Source organism: Molossus molossus, unplaced genomic scaffold, assembly GCF_014108415.1.
Source record: "Molossus molossus isolate mMolMol1 unplaced genomic scaffold, mMolMol1.p scaffold_m16_p_20, whole genome shotgun sequence".
Lineage (NCBI taxonomy): Eukaryota > Metazoa > Chordata > Mammalia > Chiroptera > Molossidae > Molossus > Molossus molossus.
The window spans coordinates 21158223-21177851 of NW_023425356.1; the positions used below are offsets into that span (position 1 = coordinate 21158223).

The 19629-nt window shown below is 45.5% G+C and overlaps 3 protein-coding genes across 3 annotated transcripts; 1 reads left to right on the forward strand and 2 right to left on the reverse strand.

Moving 5' to 3' along the window:
* Positions 1–30: 30 nt before the first annotated feature.
* On the reverse strand, positions 31–3573 carry LOC118636961 (sodium channel modifier 1). The gene is made up of 7 exons (XM_036271959.1): positions 3421–3573; positions 3088–3158; positions 2748–2836; positions 1815–1912; positions 1614–1702; positions 316–510; positions 31–177 (listed from the first exon to the last, which is right to left on the reverse strand). Exons 1-7 carry the CDS (start codon positions 3469–3471, stop codon positions 78–80), a joined length of 693 nt encoding a protein of 230 aa, XP_036127852.1. The 5' UTR covers positions 3472–3573; the 3' UTR covers positions 31–77.
* Positions 3574–3636: 63 nt separating this feature from the next.
* On the forward strand, positions 3637–14471 carry LYSMD1 (LysM domain containing 1). The gene is made up of 3 exons (XM_036271960.1): positions 3637–4517; positions 12994–13358; positions 13718–14471. The coding sequence occupies exons 1-3, from the start codon at positions 4338–4340 to the stop codon at positions 13854–13856; spliced, it is 684 nt and encodes a 227-aa protein (XP_036127853.1). The 5' UTR covers positions 3637–4337; the 3' UTR covers positions 13857–14471.
* A 965-nt stretch (positions 14472–15436) lies between these two features.
* Positions 15437–17672, reverse strand: TNFAIP8L2 (TNF alpha induced protein 8 like 2). Its single transcript, XM_036271961.1, has 2 exons — positions 17581–17672; positions 15437–16011 (listed from the first exon to the last, which is right to left on the reverse strand). Exon 2 carries the CDS (start codon positions 16004–16006, stop codon positions 15452–15454), a length of 555 nt encoding a protein of 184 aa, XP_036127854.1. The 5' UTR covers positions 16007–16011; positions 17581–17672; the 3' UTR covers positions 15437–15451.
* Between the last annotated feature and the right edge of the window lie 1957 nt (positions 17673–19629).

A 19629-nucleotide genomic window follows, 5' to 3' on the forward strand; every position in this document is an offset into this window, starting at 1 on the left:
AGGAACCAGACTTAAGGAAAGTTAGGCTCCCAGCGCCTGCTGTAGTTTATTTGTGAATTAAATGAGGAAAGAGGGTGTCAGTCCAAGGGGAGATCAGGAGGTTCATCTTCATCAGAGTCAAATTCAACATTCTCATCTTTTACCCATCGACCTCGTCCATCTGGAATCCATCCAGAGCTGGAAACATCAGAGAAAATAGAATTGGTTAGGAAAGGAGGTTTATTGAGAAGTCAGTGGGACAAGAAAAAAACAATTAAGAAGGTTTGAAAAGAGGAGGGTCATAGAAAAAAGGGAAAAGTGATTATGCATACTCACCTTCGAAGGGTCAGGTAATGATCCAGGGCTCGTCTTCTCCTAGGGCTCATAGGTGCAGAGGTTGAGACAGTTACTGACTCCTTAGCCTGTGGGCCAGCCGCAGGCTCAGGGTCCCCACTGGTCTTCCCACTTTGGAGTTCAACCGCTGGGGGTGGCAAAGGGGAAGGCGAGACAGAGGGACGAGGGGCTTCCAGTCTGGGTACAGAAGAATCAAAATCTGTCAAAGCAGTAAAGGAGAGGGCCATCTCTCCTGTGACTCCCAACCTGTTAAAGCATTGTTACCTAAACTGTGTTCTGCATGTTATTAATGTGTCCTGCATAGAAAAGCTTTTGCAATCAAATGAATTTAAGAAAGGCTAGGTTAAATTTTTTTAAGATTTTTATCTTAAGACTTTGTACAGCCCTTAAAATATACTACTGTTACTATTCTTCAAAAGTATCCTACTTCATAATCCTACAAAGTGCCATTTCTAAAACTTTTAAAATTTTATTTATTTATTATTATTTTTTATCCTCACTCAAGGACATTTTTTTTGCATTTACCTCAGGTACAGCAGGAGGGAGAGAGGGAGGAAGAAAGGGAGAAACATTGATGTGAGAGAGGCACATCGATTGGTTGCCACCCACATGACCCCAACCAGGGCAAGGACAAACTGCAACCAAGGTACGTGCCCTTAGTGGAAACCGAACCCAGGTCTCTCTGGACCGCAGGCCGACACTCTAACCGCTGAGCCAACCTGGCCAGGGCTAAAACTTTTTTTTTTAACCCTCACCCAAGGATATTTTTCCATTTATCTTCAGATAGAATGGAGGAAGAGAAGAGAGAGAAACATCAGGGTGAGAAAGACACATCGATTGGTTGCCTCCCGAACAACCCCGACCAGGGCCAGGGTCTAAACCACAACCAAGGTATGTGCCCTTGACCAGAAATGAACGCGAGACTCTTTGGTCTGAGGGGCGATGCTCTAACTGCTGAGCCAAACCAGCCAGGACCCAAAACTTTTGTTTTAATTACAAAATTATTTTTCCTGAAATACCAGTTAACATCTCTAGAACACTAGTGTTCTTGAGAATACAATTTGGAAAACAATCACTTAAGAACCATCAATGGGGAGGAGCGGGATTGAGAAAAAAGAAAAAAAGAAAGGACTCATTGATAGGACAACAGTGTGGTGATTGTGGGGTGGGGAGGTGGAGGTGGAAGAGGGTATAGGGGGTTAAATGATAATAGGAAAAAAAAAAATAGAACCATCTATCTCCTTTTGTTCCTCCCTACCCAACTTTTTCACCCCACAGACCTGTACTTCCCACGACAGCAACTGTTATAGTGAGGAGCTCTGTGCAGAGCATTCTGAGTGATAAGTCGAGTCTGAGTTAACAGAGGAGCCTGGAATGGAGATGGAAGACAGAGTCAAAACTTCTTTCTAGAAGCCAAATCCTTTCAAGCCTAAGTATGCAGTACAGTCCTCCTTGGAATACACACTTCCATCTCTGATTACCTCTCCTTTGGTCTCTTCCCTCTCCAATTCATTCTGCTGTCTTGGATTCTGCTCCATTCCCTTTCCTGGCTGCTTCTTGCCATAGAAAAGCTGCAGGCCTGAGAAGAAAGGGAAGAAATTTAAAAGCAGAGCATCATGAGTGGTCTGTATACATTTTATTGGTAGTAGTAGTATTAGTATTTTGAATATGTTTTTACTGATTTCAGAGAGAGGAAGGGAGAAGGAGAGAGAGAAACATTGATGAGAGAGAGACATGGACTGGATACTCCTGCACACCCCCTACTGGGGTTCGAGCCCACAACCCAGGCATGTGCCCTGAGTGAGAATCCAATCAGTAATCTCCTGGTGCAAGGGACACAGCTCAACCAACTGAGCCACACAGGCCCAGCTATTATTATTTTAATATGTTTTTTTTTTTAATCTTCACCCGAGGACATTTTTACACTTTTTGTTCAGACAGAGCGGGAGGAGAGGAAGAGAGAGAGAGAAACATTGATGTGAAAGGGACATACTGAGTGGCTGCCACCCGCGTGAGCAATCAGGGCCGGGGACAAACTGCAACCGAGGTACACGCCCCTAGCGGGAACCGAACCCAGGTCTCTGAACCGCAGGCCAATGCTCTAACCGCTGAGCCAAACCAGCCATGGCTAATATGTATTTTTTTAACCCTCACCCAAAGATATGTTTGTATTGATTTCTTTTTTTTTTTAGAGAGAGAGAGATCGGGAGAGAGGAAAAAAAATTGATGTGAGAGAGAAACATCGATCAGTTGCCTCCTATATGCACCCTGACAGGCGATCAAACCCAAAACCTAGGTATGACTGGAAAATCAAACCCGAAACCTTTTGGTGTACTGGAGGACTATCCAACCAACTAAGCCACCAGGCCAGGGCTTAAGGGTTTATTCTCTACCCCGTCTTCCTGCAAACTTACTGGACAAATGTTTCTTGCCTGCACGATGGGCAGTCAGCATGGTCAGGGTGTCCAGTACAGGTCGGTGGGGACAGATGGCACAAGCAAAGCTGGAGAGGAAAAAAAGAAGAAAAATAGTCCCTGGGGAGCCGGGGTCTCTGCCCTAGGTTCCACCCTGTCCTAGCAGTCCTTTCCAAAGCCCAACTCCCAACGATCTGATCGCAGTCTCCACCACCCACACCCCTGTCCCCTCATTCCCCACCAAAAATTCCTGCATACTCCCGCTCTCCTCCTTAATAACAAAAGTTTCTTGGGCCTCTAATCGCAGAACCCTCAGGCTTGATCCACTCTTCGCCCTCACCGTCCATCCCGTAGCATCAGCGCCTCATCCTCTGGTATATAACTGGCCAGCAGGTCCCCGACTCTTCGCTTCTGCAGAGGAAAGGGGAAGAAGTCCGGACGGATCAGCGGGATAGGAGGAAGGGGTAGAAGGGCGATGACAGGGACGAGGACTCAAAGGGACTAAAGACCATAGGGAGAACATAGGTCATAGAGCGAAGAAGGGGATACAACCCAGCACTAGTCGCCTGACTCCCTCCCGCCCCCCCGATCTGTTGCCAGAGCAACAAAACAACTCCTTCACTGCCTTCGGAGGGCAGTGGAAACTGCCTAGATGCGCCCCTCTCGCGCTTACTTTGAGCACATTGAGTTGACTCCAATCGTCCCCCTCTCTCTTGAAAGACATCACAATTGTGAGTCCCAGAAATATATTCTATTGCACCGCCTTCCCCACTCCTTTCAGGCCACCGTAGCTAGAGTAAGGCGTATCTCCTTTCCTTCTGGTCTCTTTCCGTTTGGCCTCCTTACTTCCGGGGACGCGCTTCCATGCATGCACTGCGCGATCCCGGAAGCCCGCCTTCAGTCCACCGAGGGGGACTGCATTTCCTATGATCCCCTGCGACTCCACGGACGCGGAGCCTTTTGGGAAGTGAAGTCTTTTTTTTCAAAGAGCTTGCCGCCGGCCGGATCGAGACCCTTGCACTAGTCATAGTGGAGGCATTTAAGGGAAAGATGTGGAACCCGAATTTGAGGGTGTGACTCATTTGATGCGGAGTGGGCTTCTGAGGAACTCTGAGTGCAAAGTGTACCTCAGTCTCTCGCAATCATCACGCGCTTTGTCGGCGGCGACAGCCCATCTGGGTGGGCCTTGATTTGTCCCCGACCCTAGCGGACCAACCCGGGACGCGGCGGAGCCGGGGTGCAGAGTGACCCGGCGGCCAGGCTGCCAGACCCTGGGCGAACTGAACCGAACGTAGAGGAAAGTGTCGAGGGTTCAAAGGTCAATGTCGCGAGTTGTAGAGGGTCGAAAGTCGGAGGGATACTAAGGAGAGGCTCAGGTAGGGACTGAATACTCTGAGTACAGATTTGTGGGAAAGGGGTTTGGAGGGCGGATAAGCGAGGGTGGAGGGCGTTGCGTAGGGCGACTTGTGAGAGAAGACAGAAAAGGAAAGGAATCTCCTGGTCGTCTGTTCCCAGCCCCCGGCCTGTCACTATCGGTTACTTAGTCGGGCGTCCCGCAGTTGCAATCCTAGCTGCCGGCAGGGTGAGGAGATGGCTTCTCCCTCTAGACAGGACCCCCTCGGGGGGTCAGGGCTGCTTAAAGGGAGCCGGGCTCGTTCTTATGGAAGCCTGGTGCAGTCTACCTGCTCCCCGGTGAGGGAAAGACGCCTGGAGCATCAGTTGGCGCCCGGAGACACCCTGGCTGGACTAGCACTCAAATACGGGGTGACGGTGAGTCTTCCAGGATTGGGATGTGAACAACCAGGGAGTATGTAGTGGCCCTTCTAGGGCATTTCCTCTGAAATTTTCCTCATTGTGTTGTGTTGTCTGATTCACCACTATCTTTTTGTTTTCCCATTTGCAGTCTGGTTGGAACAAATCCTGTCCCACTCTCTCAGTGGAGAGGAGCAGCTCCCTTTTATTATGCCAGTCACTATGCTAGGGGTTTTACATGCATTAGCCCATTTGGTCCTCACGTCCCTATGAGCATACAATTGCCCCCCTTTTTCAGATGAAGAAACTGAGACTTAGAGTGGTTCACCAATTTGACCAAGGTCAAATAACTAGTGAGCATTAAAGTGGAAATTCAAACAAGTCTCTCTGACTGCAAAATCTGTACTGATAGAACATAGAAACTTTTTGTTTTAATAATTTTTTTTTCCCTTTATTGATGTTAGAGAGAGAGGAAGGGAGAGGGAGAGAGAGAGATAGAAACATTGATGAGCCCTGGCCAGTTTGGCTCAGAGGTTAGAGTGTTGGCCTGAGATCCCGAGAGACCCAGGTTTGGTTCCCGCTAAGGGCATGAACCTCGGTTGCAGTTTGTCCCCAGCCCTGCTTGGGTTGTGTGTGTGGCAGCCATTCGATGTGTCCCTTTCACATCCATGTTTCTCTCTCTCTCTCTCCCTCCCACTCTATCTGAACAAAAAATAAATAAAGAAAGAAACATTGATGTGAAAGAATATCAACTGGACACCGCCTGCACATCCCCTGCTAGGGATGGGGCCCACAACCTGGGCTTGTGCCCTGACTGGGAATCAAACTGGCGACCTTTTGGTGCATGTGTCGATGCTCAACCACTGAGCCATACTGGCAGGGCTCTCCTGGTTCTTTTTTCCCCTCTCATTGCACTGCCTTCTTTCCAAGGTACTCTCTACACCAAGCATTTCAGGTCATGCATAGGGTATAGGTGATAAGTGTAAAAATATATTGCACTAAAGTTGATGAGTTTTTGTTTTTTTTCTTCTATATCCTATTGAATTTAACCGAAGTTTTTTTGTTTTAAATATTTTTTCTTTATTGATTTTTAGAGAGAGAGGAAGGGAGAGGGAGAGATAGAAACATCGATGAGAGAGAACATCAATTGACCACCTCCTGCATGCCCGCCACTGGGGATTTGGCCCACAACCTGGGTATGTATCCTGACCAGGAATCAAACCGGTGACCTCTTGGTGCATGGGTTGACGCTCAACCACTGAGCCACACCGGCCAGGCTTAACCAACGTTTTTATGCTTGGTAGGTTTAAACACTCTGGTAACCATTTTGGGGGATACAAACATAAGTAAAAACGTGTAGTTGTTGCCCTCATATGATTTACAGTCTAGTGAGAAATGAACAGGGACACAAACAGTGATTGTAGGTAACAGAATGTGATGAGTTGGAAGAAGTATTAACAAAGGATGGGAAATCAGTAAAAAAGATTAATTTTATTTGGAAGGGAGTAGGGGTGGACATCAGTGTAGATTTCAAGGGAGCCATCAGGAAAGGCCTTGAAAGACTTCGAATTTTCTTCCTCATTGCTGCTGTCTACAAATCCATGTAATCCAGTTGTTTGCATTGTTCACATCTTTGTCTTTCCAATAGCCTATACTCTCCTTAAGGGATAAAACAATTTTCTTTCAAAAAATTTTTATTGATTTTTTTTTTTAGAGAGAGAGAGAGAAGAAGGGAGGGAGAAAGAGAGAAACATCGATTTGTTGTTCTGCTTATTTACAGATTCATTGGTTGATTCTTGTATGCCCTGATCGGGGATTGAACCTGCAACCTTGTTGTATTGGATGACACTCTAACCAAAAGAGCTACCCGGCCAGGGCCTTCTTTCAGTTTTATAGCTGTAGAGCCTGGCATAGTTCCCAACACATAAAGCTTAATAAAAAAAAAATTCAACTTATCTTTATTGTTAAATGTATTACAGATGTCTCCCAATAAATTTTTAAAAAATAAATGAAAGATTTTCAGATATGGAGACTGGGAGTTCAGGAACATGAACATTTCAAGTAGACAGCATGATCTAAACAAAGGAAGTTGACATAAAAGTACTGAATAGCACCTCCCCCATCCCCAGCAAAGACTCAGAAGTTGTGTGAGAGGGGAACTGTGCTATGAGTAAATCAACAATTATTTATTTATTGAGGTTTTTGTACAGCTCTGTACCTTTCTGAGTATAGAAAAGCCCTTTAGTGAAGAAGTCTAGGTTCTGGCCTGATTCTGCTGCTCACTAGCTTAGTGAGTACATAAGTCTTTTCCCCTGTCTGGTGCCTCAGTTTCCTCACCATTTGTAAAATGAGGAAGATGTATTAAATAATGATAATTAACTAAGTTGTTACCTATGTATCATGTAAAGGACACTTAGAATATGTCAAGCTCTAAATGTTATCTAGTATGATCATCATAAGACTTTATGAAGTTGGTAGGGGTAACCATTCCATGTAAAGACGGAAACTTTTTATAACAAAAGAAAAAAAACTAAATAAATACTGAAATCTATAATAAAAATAAATAAATAAAAACCGGGAAACTGAGGCTTAGGGAGATAACTTTCCATAGACTACACAACTAGTCTAATTAGCAAAGCTAGGATGCAGACCATGTTGTCTAATTCTAAAATCCTCACTTATGCCCAGCCTTTGTGGCCCAGCTGGTGTGGCTCAGTGGTTGAGTATCTACCCATGAACTAAGAGGTTACTGGTTCAATTCCCAGTCAGGGCACATACCCAGGTTGTGGGCTCAATCCCCAATAGGGAGCATGCAAGAGGCAGCCCATCAATGTTTCTATCTCCTCTCTTCCACTCTCTCTAAAATCAATAAAAACATATTAAAAGAATAATAATAATAATATTCTCACTTTTTACTGCTCTGTTAAACTAACTAGACTCTAATGGCCTATGTAGCTCATAATGACTGGCTTGATGGCCTAGGACTCCTGGTTTTGGCCTTGGTTACATCCTTTTTAAGAGTAGAATGATGTTCCCTTATATGGTACTTCTAGGAAATAACAAAAGCCACAGAAAATTTACAGGTTAATATAACATCTTGGAGCTAGAAGGGACCCAGGTTATTATCCAGGCAAAATAAAATTAATAGCATCAAAGCACTTGGCAAAGTAAAAGTACAAAACTGCAAACCAATTTTAACTTTTTTATTGTTCAGATTAATCTGGTTTTATTTTTAAACACATCATAGCATAAGATTTTATTAGTCAAATTTATTATAATAGTCTTGCCCCAGGGTGGAAACAACTTAGATATTTGACAGGCATAAGAAACATGATTTCCCAAACTGATGCCAATATGGGATGAATTTTTAGTAAAACTGGCTGCCTGGCCTCTGATAATAAAATACTGATGTACTATATCTGTGGTTTCTATATTTTATTATCTAGTTTGTTTATTCATAAAGCATTAATGAGCTTCTGCTGTGTGCCAAGTTTGTGCAATGCTAAGGAGCACCTTAGAGATACAGACAGCAAGTTTCCATCCCTGCCTTTAAAGGACTCAACAGAGTTTGAGCAAATATGCAAAGAGGTGAATAACAATATAATAGGGTAGGTATTATTACAGCGATATTTAGAATATGGGAGCCCTGAAGAAGGTAACACAAAGGGAGTAACAGTTGATAGGTAGAATTTTTTCAGTCAGAGAAGGGGATAGTGGAGAAGCATTTCAGGTAGATGAAGACACAAAAGTGTGAAAGATCATGAACTGTTCAAAGAAAAATGAGGATGGCAAAATGTATATATGACAGAAGAAGAGAGATGAGGCTAGGCATTATGGGGGCTAGATTGAGGATGCCCTTGAATGCTAAGTTGGATTTTAACTGAGCCAATGAGGAGCCATAGGAGGTTTATAAGTAATGAGTTGATCATAATAACTGTTTTTTTACTCTTCACCCGAGGATATTTTTCTATTTATCTTCAGATAGAGTGGGAGGGAGAAAAAGGGAGAGAGAGAAAAACATCGACTGGTTGCCTCCTGTATGACCCCCATCAGCACCAGGGACAAACCACAACCGAGGTATGTACCCTTTGCCAGAATCAAACCCACGACTCTTTCGTCCATGGGAGGAGCTCTACAACTGGGCCAAACCAGCCAGGGTGATCATATTAATTTTTTTTTTTTTATCCTCACCTCAGGACATTTTTTTCCGTTTTTTGCACAGATAGAGTGGGAGGGAGAGAGAGGAAGAGAGAGAGAGAGAGAGAGAAACATCGACGTGAAAGGGACACATCGAGTGGCTGCCACCCGCATGACCAACCAGGGCCCGGGACAAACTGCAACCGAGGTACATGCCCTTAGCGGAAACCGAACCCGGGTCTCTCCGGACCGCAGGCCAATGCTCTAACCGCTGAGCCAAACTGGCCAGGGCTGATCATATTAATTTTTAAAGAAAGATAGATGTGCCGTGGCTCAGTTGGTTGGAGTGCCATCCTGTGTACTGGAAAGTCTCAGGTGCAATTCCCATTCAGGGGACATACCTTGAGTGCAGGCCTGAACCCCAGTTGGGGCATGTGCGAGAGGTAACCGATCTGTTTATCTCACTCACATTGATATTTCTCTCTCTCTCTCTCCCTTCCTCCCTCTCTTAAAAAAAAGAAGAAGAGCCCTGGCTGGTTTGGCTCAGCGGTTAGAGCATCGGCCTGCGGTTCAGAGAGACCCAGGTTCAGTTCCCGCTAAGGGCACGTACCTCGGTTGCAGTTTGTCCCGGGCCCTGGTTGGTCGTACGGGTAGCAGCCACTCGATGTGTCCCTTTCACATCGATGTTTCTCTCTCTCTCTTCCTCTTTCTACCTCCCACTCTATCTTAACAAAAAAGTGTAAAAATGTCCTCGGGTGAGGATAAAAAAAAAAGAAGAAGAGCCCAGCTGGTGTGTTTCAGTGGTTGAGCATTGACCCATGCACCAAAAGGTTGCTGGTTCGATTCTGGGTCAGGACACATGCCCAGGTTGTGGGCCTGATCCCCAGTGGGGAGCATGCAGGAGGCAGCCAATCGATGTTCTCTGTCCCTCTCACTTCCTAAAATCAATAAAGGGAAAAAAAAATTTTTTTTAAATGAAACTTCCTTCTTTAAATAAAAAAGAAGCAGCAACAGCAGCCCTGGCTAGTTTTGGTCAGTGGTTAGAGCGTCGGCCTGGAGACCAAAGAGTCGTGGATTCAATTCTGGCCAAGGGCACGTACCTCAGTTGTGGTTCCTCCCCGGCTCTGGTCAGGGTCATCTGGAGGCAACCAATTGATGTGTCCCTCTCAAATCGATGTATCCCCCCCCCCCCAATTCTATCTGAAGATATTTAAGAAAAAGTATCCTTGGGTGAGGATTAAAAAAAAGAAGAGCCCTGGCCAGTTTGGCCCAGCAGTTAGATCGTCAGCCTGCAGACTAGAGAGTACCAGGTTTGGTTCCTGCTAAGGGCATGTACCTTGGTCGCAGTTTGTCCCCAGCCCTGGTTGGGGTCATGTGGGTGGCAACCACTTGATGTGTCTCGCTCACATCAATGTTTCTCTCTCTTCCTCCTTTTCTCCCTCCCGCTCTATCTGAAGATAAATGCAAAAATGTCCTTGTGTGAAGATAAAAAAAACCCAGTTGGAGTGGCTCAGTGGATTGAGCGTCGTCCCATGGACTGAGAGGTCCTGGTTTGATTCCTAGTCAGGGCACGTGCCTGGGTTGCAGGTTCAAAGCTCCATAGAGGGTGTGCAGGGAACAGCTAATCAGTGTATCTCTCTCACATCGATGTTTCTCTCTCTCCCTTCCTCTCTCTCTAAAAAGTCAATAAAAACAGCCCTGGCCGGTTTGGCTCAGCGGTTAGAGCATCGGCCTGTGGTCCGGAGAGACCCGGGTTCAGTTCCTGCTAAGGGCATGTACCTTGGTTGCAGTTTGTTCCTGGCCCTGGTTGGTTGTGCGGGTGGCGACCACTCGATGTGTCCCTTTCACATCGATATTTCTCTCTTTCTCTGTTCCTCTCTCTCCCTCCCACTCTACCTGAACAAAAAATGGAAAAAGGTCCTTGGGTGAGGATGATAAAAAATAATAATAATAAAAAATAAAAAATCAATAAAAACATATTTAAAAAAAGAAGAAGAAGAAGGATAGATGTCAGTAGGGTGAAGGATGAGTAGAAATGGAGAGAGAAAGACCAGCTAAACATGCAGTACCCAGATAAGAAATACTAAGAGTTGTTTTAAACTGATGGAAGCAAACTAAAGATGAAACCAAATATGGGAGAGTTTTACAGCACTTCTGTTGACACTTGGGTATGGATGGTGAAAGAAAGGTATGAGTAAAGGGTGACTTTGATATTTCTGCCTTGGGAGGCAGGTAGATAGATGATTATGCCAGTCACCATATTCAGTGATGAATAAGTAGGTACTAAATAAATATTTGATCAATGAAATTATTAATATTGTAGTGTCGAAGGCATTCCCAGAGGGAGTAAAAAGACCCTAGCTCTGTCATTAACTTGATAGTTAATCTTAAGCAAGTAACTTAACCTCCTTAGCATCAGTTCCTTCATCTTTAATAGAAGTTCTCAAAGTGAGATCCAGGGACCCATAGGGGTCCCTGAAACTCTTCAGAGATCCACAAGGTCAAAACTATTTTCACAGTAATAATGAAATATTATTTGCCTTTTTTATTCTATTCTCATGAGTCTACTGTTTTCAAGAGGCTAATATCATGTGAATCGGCAATTTCAGTTTATTCTAATTAGCTAGGAACAGTACATAAAACTAGCTGAAACTTGAGATACAGTTTTACTTTTAAATAAAAAAAAAAGAGACTATATCACATGTGATATTGCAAGAGACTGTAAAGACAGATGAGCGAATCTGGTTTTCTATTAAGTCAGACATTAAGGTGATTTGCAAAAATGTAAAACTGCCTCTCATGGCATTTTTTTGTTATTATTTTGGAATCTAGTTATTTTTTCATTAAAATATTTATGTTAACATGTAATAGGTTTATTATTTTAAATAAATACATGTTTTTAAACATTTTCTGTTTTAATTTATAATACCTTAAATATTTATAGCTATAATTACATAAAGAAAAGCTTTTCTCCACAATAAATTTTTTTTAATCCTTACCCAAGGATATGTTTATTGATTTTAGAGAGAGAGAGGAAGGGAGAGAGAGAAACATCGATGTGAGAAATATCAATTGGTTGCCTCCCATAGGCACCTTGATCAAGGGTTGAACCTGCAACCTAGGTATGTTGCCTGACCTGGAATTGAACCTGCAACCTTTTGGTGTATGGGATGACGCTCCAACCAACTGAGCCACTCGGCCAGGGCTTCCCTCAATAATTTTTAAAAATGTAAAAGGGTCCTAAGACGAAAAGGAATGAAAACCACTGATCAATAAAACAGGAATAAGATCAGCCCTTTGTACTTTAGCTTGGTTGTTATAGGGTCATATATGACTCTGTACAGCCTTGGCCGGTTTGGCTCAGGGCTTAGAGTTCTGGCCCATGGATCGGAGGTTCCTGGGTTCGGTTTTTGCTAGGGGCATGTACCTTGGTTGCGGTTTGTCCCCAGCCCTGGTTGGGGTTGTGGGTGGCAACCACTTGGTGTGTCTCTCACAAGAGACACATCAATATTTCTCTCTCTCTCTCTTCCTCCCACTCTATCTGAGGATAGATAAAAAAATGTCCTCAGGTGAGGATAAAACAACAAAAAAAAGACTCTGTACAGCCCTGGCCAATTTGGCTTAGTGGTTAGAGCATTGGCCTGAAAATCAGAGACATGGGTTTGATTCCTGGTCAGGGGTACATACCTGGGTCTCATTTTGATCCCCGTCCAAGTCAAGGTTGTATGGGAAGCAACCAATTGATACATCTCTCTCACATCGAAGTTTCTCTCTCTCTGTCTCCTCTCTCTCTTCCACTCTAAAAATCAATGGAAAAATATCCTCAGGTGAGGATTAACAACAACAAAAAGACTGTACAATCACTTTCTTTTAAAATCTTCACCCAAGGATATGTTTTTCATTGATTTTAGACAGAGAGGAAGGAGAAAAAGAGAGAAGCATCGATGTGAGAGAGAAACATTGATGGTCTGCCTCCCATATGCACCCAACTGGGAATTGATCCCGAAACCCAGATATGTGCCCTGACTGGCAATTGAACCTGTGACCGGTGTACAAGATGACACTCCAACCAACTGAGCCACACCAGACAGGGCTGTACTTTTAAAGACATTAGATACTATACAAGTATAACTTTTTTAAAAATTGATTTGAGAGAGAGAGAGACATCAATTTGTTGTTCCACTTATTTAAGCATTCGTTGATTGACCTCTGTATGTACCCTAACTTGGGATCAAACCCACAACCCTGGTGTATGGGAATGACACAATAACCCACTGAGCTACTCAGCCAGGGCTTATACAAATATAATATTAATCATTATTACTGTCATTAATTGTGCTGACTATTTTTTTTTAAGATGGAACAGATTAAACGTGCAAACCGCCTTTATACTAATGACTCCATCTTCCTGAAGAAAACCCTCTACATCCCCATCCTGACAGAGCCCAGAGACCTGTTCAATGGTTTGGATTCTGAGGAAGAGAAAGATGGAGAGGAAGAGATACCGCCAAGTAAGGATGAAGTTTGGTCACACTCAGCCGAGAGGAATAAACAAGAGACAGGTTCTGGATGTGCCCATGGTGAATTCCTCCCTACACCTGGCCAGGAACCCCCCACTCCCATCCATGACCTTTCTGCCTCTGATTTCCTTAAGAAGCTTGATTCACAGATCAGCCTGTCAAAGAAGGCTGCAGCACAGAAGCTGAAAAAAGGAGAAAGTGGGTGAGTGTTAATGGTTCTTTTTAAGCCCCTTCATAGACTTCTCTGTTCTTCCAGCCTTACCTGACCAGATACACAAGTAAGTAAGCTGTGTCAGCAGAAGCAAGGCGAATCCTTTCCTCTAGGTGGCCCCAAGACCATGAGCAGAGTCAATGGCTGCTGGAATGCGTAGAGGCAGTGGGAAACAGTTTTGTGTTCTCACTGGAGTAAAATAGTTGACTCTTCTTACTGCTCTGATGATCCATGAAGGAGCATTAGGATATATTAGGAAAAGAGGACGGCTTCCCACGTCCCTCATCACTTGGCCATTCTCAGATTCTTCCCTTGACGTGCCACTCTTTCTCTCCTCTCCTCATTTGCAGGGTACCTGGGGAGGATTCAGGTCTTCACCGGAGCTCCCCGCGGTTGCAGCAACGGGCAGTCCTAGGTCCTGTGCCACTGACCCGGACCTCTCGAACCCAGACACTTCGGGAGCAGGAGGATGAAATCTTCAAACTCTGATGTCTCCAGAACTGATTGAGAGAAGCAAGATGGTGAAGGAGCAACTTGAGGGGGAGAGGAGCCTGAGGTGAGGCTCAAGAACACGGCTTCCCAACCCGCCTTCCTCACTCCTGCCCAGCCTCATTGTCCCATCAAGAGTTCCTCCGCCAGAGGCAGTTTTTTTGGCAAGAGTAGGGGGTGGGGAATTAGACCCCTTCTCAGTTTTTGGGCTGAATCTAAAGTTGTACTTTAGATTCCAAAGGTTCTTTTTACATCCCTACTGCCTTTCCCATCCCTTTCACCATTCCTTGGCCTTAGAGCAAGGAGGCAGGGACTGTCCCCAGCCCCCAAACTTCTTCCTCATCTCCAACTATGTGACCTAATTTATTTGGTGCTATATTGAAGTAATATTTATTTGCTGTATTTTATTCTTTCCCACTCTTGTCTGAAAAATGGGGTTTTTATAGCCATGGTGTGAGGGAAACCCAGGAACAGTGAGCCAGTGACTGCTGGCTGCCCACCTTCCCCACCTTCTTAGCCAAGCGTGTTACTGAGAATGGGCAGTGATCTAACCCACTGCAGAAATGGTAGATTGTGCCAGGTCTTTTCCTCAACCTCTAAGTAAAGAATTTGGGCCTGGTCTTGACTGACCAGTTCACTATAACTTTTTCACAACATTTTTCTCTGAGAAAAAAAACAATGATGTAGGTACTGGAACTCCTCAATTCACCTTTATAACCTACTCCTCTGTTCAGCCTGTGTGAGGCTAAGGGATGGAAGAAGAATTGCCTTGGAGTTTGAAGAGGAGGACAGTCGGGAGTCCTTTTGTTGTGGGAGTCTTTTTGTTAAACCCCTCCCCACCAGAGCCTGTTGATCTATGCCTTGCTCCTCACTGCATATTTATTTGCAATTTGTAGCACTAACCTGCAGTTCAGTGTTTTTGAGTTTCTTAAACAAAAGTAGGCAAGGGAACCCCAATGATACGGAAATATGCCTGAGTGTCCTGTATGGAAATGGTGAGTGGTGAGATAAGTGGTGTTTATGTACCACCATGATGATCATAAGATATAAGAAGCTGGAGAGATTAAACACTGAGCCCTGTGCATGTTTTAGTAGTTTTATTTCCCCTATGAGACTCTCCCCTGCCCTAGCCCCTTCTTCCTGTTCTCTGGAACAGAGCCTCTGGTATCTGTCCTGGCTCTGCCTCGAGCTGGAGGTCTAGGATGTCTCAAAGGGCCACCTTCTCCCCTCTGTAGTGTCCCCAGAGGGGTTAAATAGGCACTACCCTCTTCCCCTAGTTCATAGGGGAGGGGGCTTCCCTGTTTCACACATCCCTTATGGAGGAAATAAGAGATCCAAGTTTCATTTCGGCTTTTCAGGCAGCTTTGTTTCCTGGCCCGGGGCTGGAGTGGGAGAGAGGCCTCAACCCTCAGCATTGCTTCTTCTCCACCAGCAGTTTGGGGTGGTGTGGTCTCAGAGTCCAAAGCACTCTTGGGGAAAACGGAAGCCTGAGGACTGAAAGCGTTAGTGCAGATGAGCAGGGTTAGGAAGCCCATTGTCCGCTGTGTTCTCCGCCGGCCATTCTGTCAAGGCGGAATGTGCTGGGTTCAGGGCGCTCAGAGCTTTCCCTCATCCAGCAGCTTCCTGAGCCCATCACAGATCTTGCCGAGGTGCTGCGTGAAGTCAGGGCCATAGAGAGCGGTGAGCAGGCCTGGGTCGGAGAAGTGATCGAACACACGGCGGATGCGGCTGTGCGACTTGGGCGTGAGGTGGTGCTGCACCAGCTCCAGCAGCATGTCCCGGCACTCGGTCAGCAGGCCGGCCAGCACGGCAGCCTCGAAGGTGAAGTCCACCTCGCCGAAGCTGAGCGCCGTCATGGCGCCCTGCTGCAGTTTTTGCCGAAAGCGGGTAGCCAGGGCCAGCTCACTGGGGCTGAAGCATCCACTGCGGTGCAGCACGGCCACCTTGACAGCCACCTTGATGAGGTCCTTGATAACGCGCTGGGCCTGTGGCCGGCTCTGCGTGTACTCTTTGGACACACGGTAGAGCTCATCGAGCACCTCACTGCTCGTCTCGTCGATGAAGAGATGAGCCACAGACCGACCTGCCATCTTACTCAGTAGCTTCTTCTCCGCCTGCAGTGCCAGACTCTTTGAGCTGAAGGACTCCATGGTTTCTGGAGAAGGAGGTGGGGGTGGGAGTGGGGGTATGTGGTCAGTCAGAAGAAAGACCACAGGCTTCCTTAGAAAGAGAGAGATGGCTTTTCCCCTTTCTGTCTCTTCATCTTTGCTTGTCATCATTTCCCCCCTGGGCCCCAGTCCCCTATGCCTTGTTCCTATTTTTTTCCCTTTACTACTGCAAGAAATCTTGACCTCTAAAACAGCCTAGAGGAGCAGAGGCGCTTTGGCTGGAGGAATGGGGCACACAGGAGGCTAGCCCATCACAAGTTAAGTTTTAAGGGGAAGTAGGCTATTTCAGCTATAGTGGAAAAGATAAGGCTTGCTGGCAAATACTTCTCCCAGCTGCCATTTTGGACACTCATCTGTGAGGTGTAGGTCTTACTATCCTTGGTTTAGGATAGTAATTTACCCAAGGTCAAGCACTACTGTTTTTTTAACTCCAAAAGCCCATGTCAACTAGTGTGATATACTGCCTTTAAATAAGTGAGAAATATGTGGGCCCTAGGAGTCTAGATAAAGATAATAACTGACACTTATTGAGAACCTACTGTGTGCCAAGTGCTTTATGTGAATTATCTCAGTAAGATAGATATCCCTATTTTACGAGAAAACTGAAACTAAGTGAAATCAAGCAACTTGGCCAAAGTCACTTGCAAATGATAAAAATGGGCTTCAAACCAAATAATCCAAAGAAACTTCCTTCCCTGGAATGCTGTCAGTGCTGTTGAAGCACACTGAGGAAGCATGAGAAACAGCACCTCAGCAGGGGCAGGCAGTACCAGGTCTGCTGGGCCTGAACTGGGGACCTTCCGGGGGGCCCATCAACTGTATGTGTCCAGGGTTCTCTCCCCATGGTCTTTGCCTAGGGTTCTTCTGGTTGTTTTGTTTCTTACTTCCCCCTCCTCTGCTCTGCAGGATGTGGCTGTGACCGCAATGAGGAGCAGCCTCACCCTCTCCCCCAAACCAAAATGGGAGTCTGAAGAGTCTGGCGAGATGGGTACCTGGGGGGGGGGGGGATTTCTTTCCCAGCTGAATCAGTCCAATGGGAACCTGGAACCTCGTCTTGTTCCTGGCTTTGGGGCTTTCTGAACCATGTTTTACAGCTGGGAGAGGAGATTGCTCCATTTGAACCTTCCTTCCTCCTTGGCCTTCCTGTTAACCCAGCTCTAGTTACCCCTGTTGCCATCTCTTGCTTGGTCCACTGCCCTGTCCCTCTCTCCCTTTTTCTCTTGTCTGGGACCTGCCCTGTGATCCTCCGGCATTCTCTCCCCCTGGCCCTTACATTTACTTCCCTGTCTCCTAAGATTTTCTTACATCTCTCAGTACTCTGTCACACACCCACCTCCACCCCCATGCCTCAGCCCTGCCTCCACCCCATCCCAAAGCACGTCTGTCTTTCTGAGGCTGCCTTGCCCCAGGGAAAACTGAATTAGATGTCTCCACTGGAGACCAAAGAATGCTATCAAGTTAGTCTCTCAATATGGAAAGATCAGGCTGACAGAGGCAGGACTCTTCTGCCACCATCTCCCCTAAAGCCTACCCTTCTGTCATTGCCAGTCCCTCACCTGCTGCGCACTGGGTGCCAGTCTTGCCTTGGATGTTCCGGAAGAGCTGACAGAATGGAGAAACTCCTAAGTGAGAGGCCCTTTGGCCTGGCCCCACCCTTCAAGCCCCGCCTACCTACTCTGCTCAACCTCCGGTTCTTCATTTCACCAAGAAGGTCTATAGGTCAAAAGGAATAGAACTCTGTAGGAAATAGTCTTGGTTCTTTGAGGTGAGGAGAGGGGATTATGTATACCCTGTTTTCAAATTGTTTGTCTGCTTGTTTCTTTCCTTACTGCCTAATTCTTTGAAATCGTGTTCTTATATTTCTGTTACTGGAAAGGCTATAAAGTAGAGATTGCTGGGGTGGGGGGTCAATGGGGAAAGTTCTGAAGATTCAACTGAATTTAAGCTGGAGATGCCGGAGGCAAGCCAGAGACCAACAGACCTGAGTGTGTGCCTGGAGTCTCCAGGGGAAGGTGGTGCTGTGGGGCAACGTTACCACGAGCACATGCTTCCAGTGCCTGGCTGGGCTAGGGTGGCACCGACTGTCCCCACCCTTAATACTGGAGAGAGGAAGATGCCGGACCAGGGCTGCCAAACCAGTTGTGACCAGCAGGTGTCAGTACAGCATTGAACCACTACCATCTGTACTTTGTAGCTGTTAAAGAGATAAAAAATGAAGGTAAGTCAGAGTTCCTAAATGAGACAAAACTATTTACCTCAAAAAGCTTACAGCCCTAGCTGGGTAGCTCAGTTGGTTACAACATTGTCCCCACACACCAAGGTCGTGGGTTCCATCCCCAGTCAGGGCACACACAAGAAGCAACCAATGAATGCATAAATAAATGGAAGAAATCGATGTCTCTCATCAGTGAAGAATCATGAGAATACAGTCGTCCCTCGCCACTTCGCGCTTGGACTTTCATGCCTTCACTCTATCGCAGTTTTTTTCTATATATGGAAAAACCAGATAGAGTGAAGCCGGGAAAGTCCAAGTGCGAAGTGGCGAGGGACGACTGTATATAAACAAAGAATCATAGTTCGCGGAAATTCATTTATTGTGATAGAATTTGTAAATTATAAACCACGATAAATGAGGGCCAACTGTAAAGAAAAATTTAGATTATTTTTGATAGGGCTTAAGAAGCAAACTTGGATGGATTTAACTATTTAATAGGCAGATGTGAGGAAGAAGTACTTCCCAGATGATGAGGATAAGCATAAGCCATACAGTGAATAAAGATAATACGTGGCATATTCAGGAAGTGGTGATTTATTCTGAATGACTGGAGCATAAGTTGTTTGAGAGAGAAGTGAAGTAGGAAAAAGACACAATGGAAGGTTTTATAAGCTCAAGGCTTCAGACTTTTCCCATAGGCAGTAGTCAGACATTACAGGTTTTCTTTTTAAAATATTTTTTCTTTATTGGTTTTAGAGAAAGAGGAAGGGAGAGGGAGAGAGTGATAGAAATATCAATGAGAGAGAAGATCGATTGACCGCCTCCTGCACGCCTCACACTGCGGATTGGGCCACAACCTAGGCATGTGCCCTGACCTCTAATTGAACTGGTGACCTCTTGATGCATGGGTTGAAGCCCAACCACTGAGCCGCACTGGCCAGGCCAGACATTATAGGTTTTCCATCAGGAAAGTGAAATCATTAGCTCAGTGTGGTTGGGTTAGAGGCTTCAATAAACTTTTAGCTGAGAAGGGTGTGCTTAAAAGAAGTGATCAATGGCATGGCTTGCTTAAGCACAGGGTGAGTACTAATGAGAAACCTTGGAATTTGGTGATTTTATCAGAAGTTCTAGCAAAAGGGGAAGAATTGAAAAGTTAGCTGGTTGTGAAAAGTTGAAGAGTACATTGAAGTTCAGAAGTCGGGACAATCAGCATATCACTGACTCCCAAACCATTGTCTCCTCCTTGGAGACAGTGGTTGGATCTTGACTATTTTTTAACCCCTGCCTGTCTGAGCCCAGGGTCCAGAGCTGAGGGTCCTTGATACAACATGCATGGGAAGTGTTAACTCCTTTAAGGAGTGTGGTGGTAAAAGGATGTAGAGAAATAGAA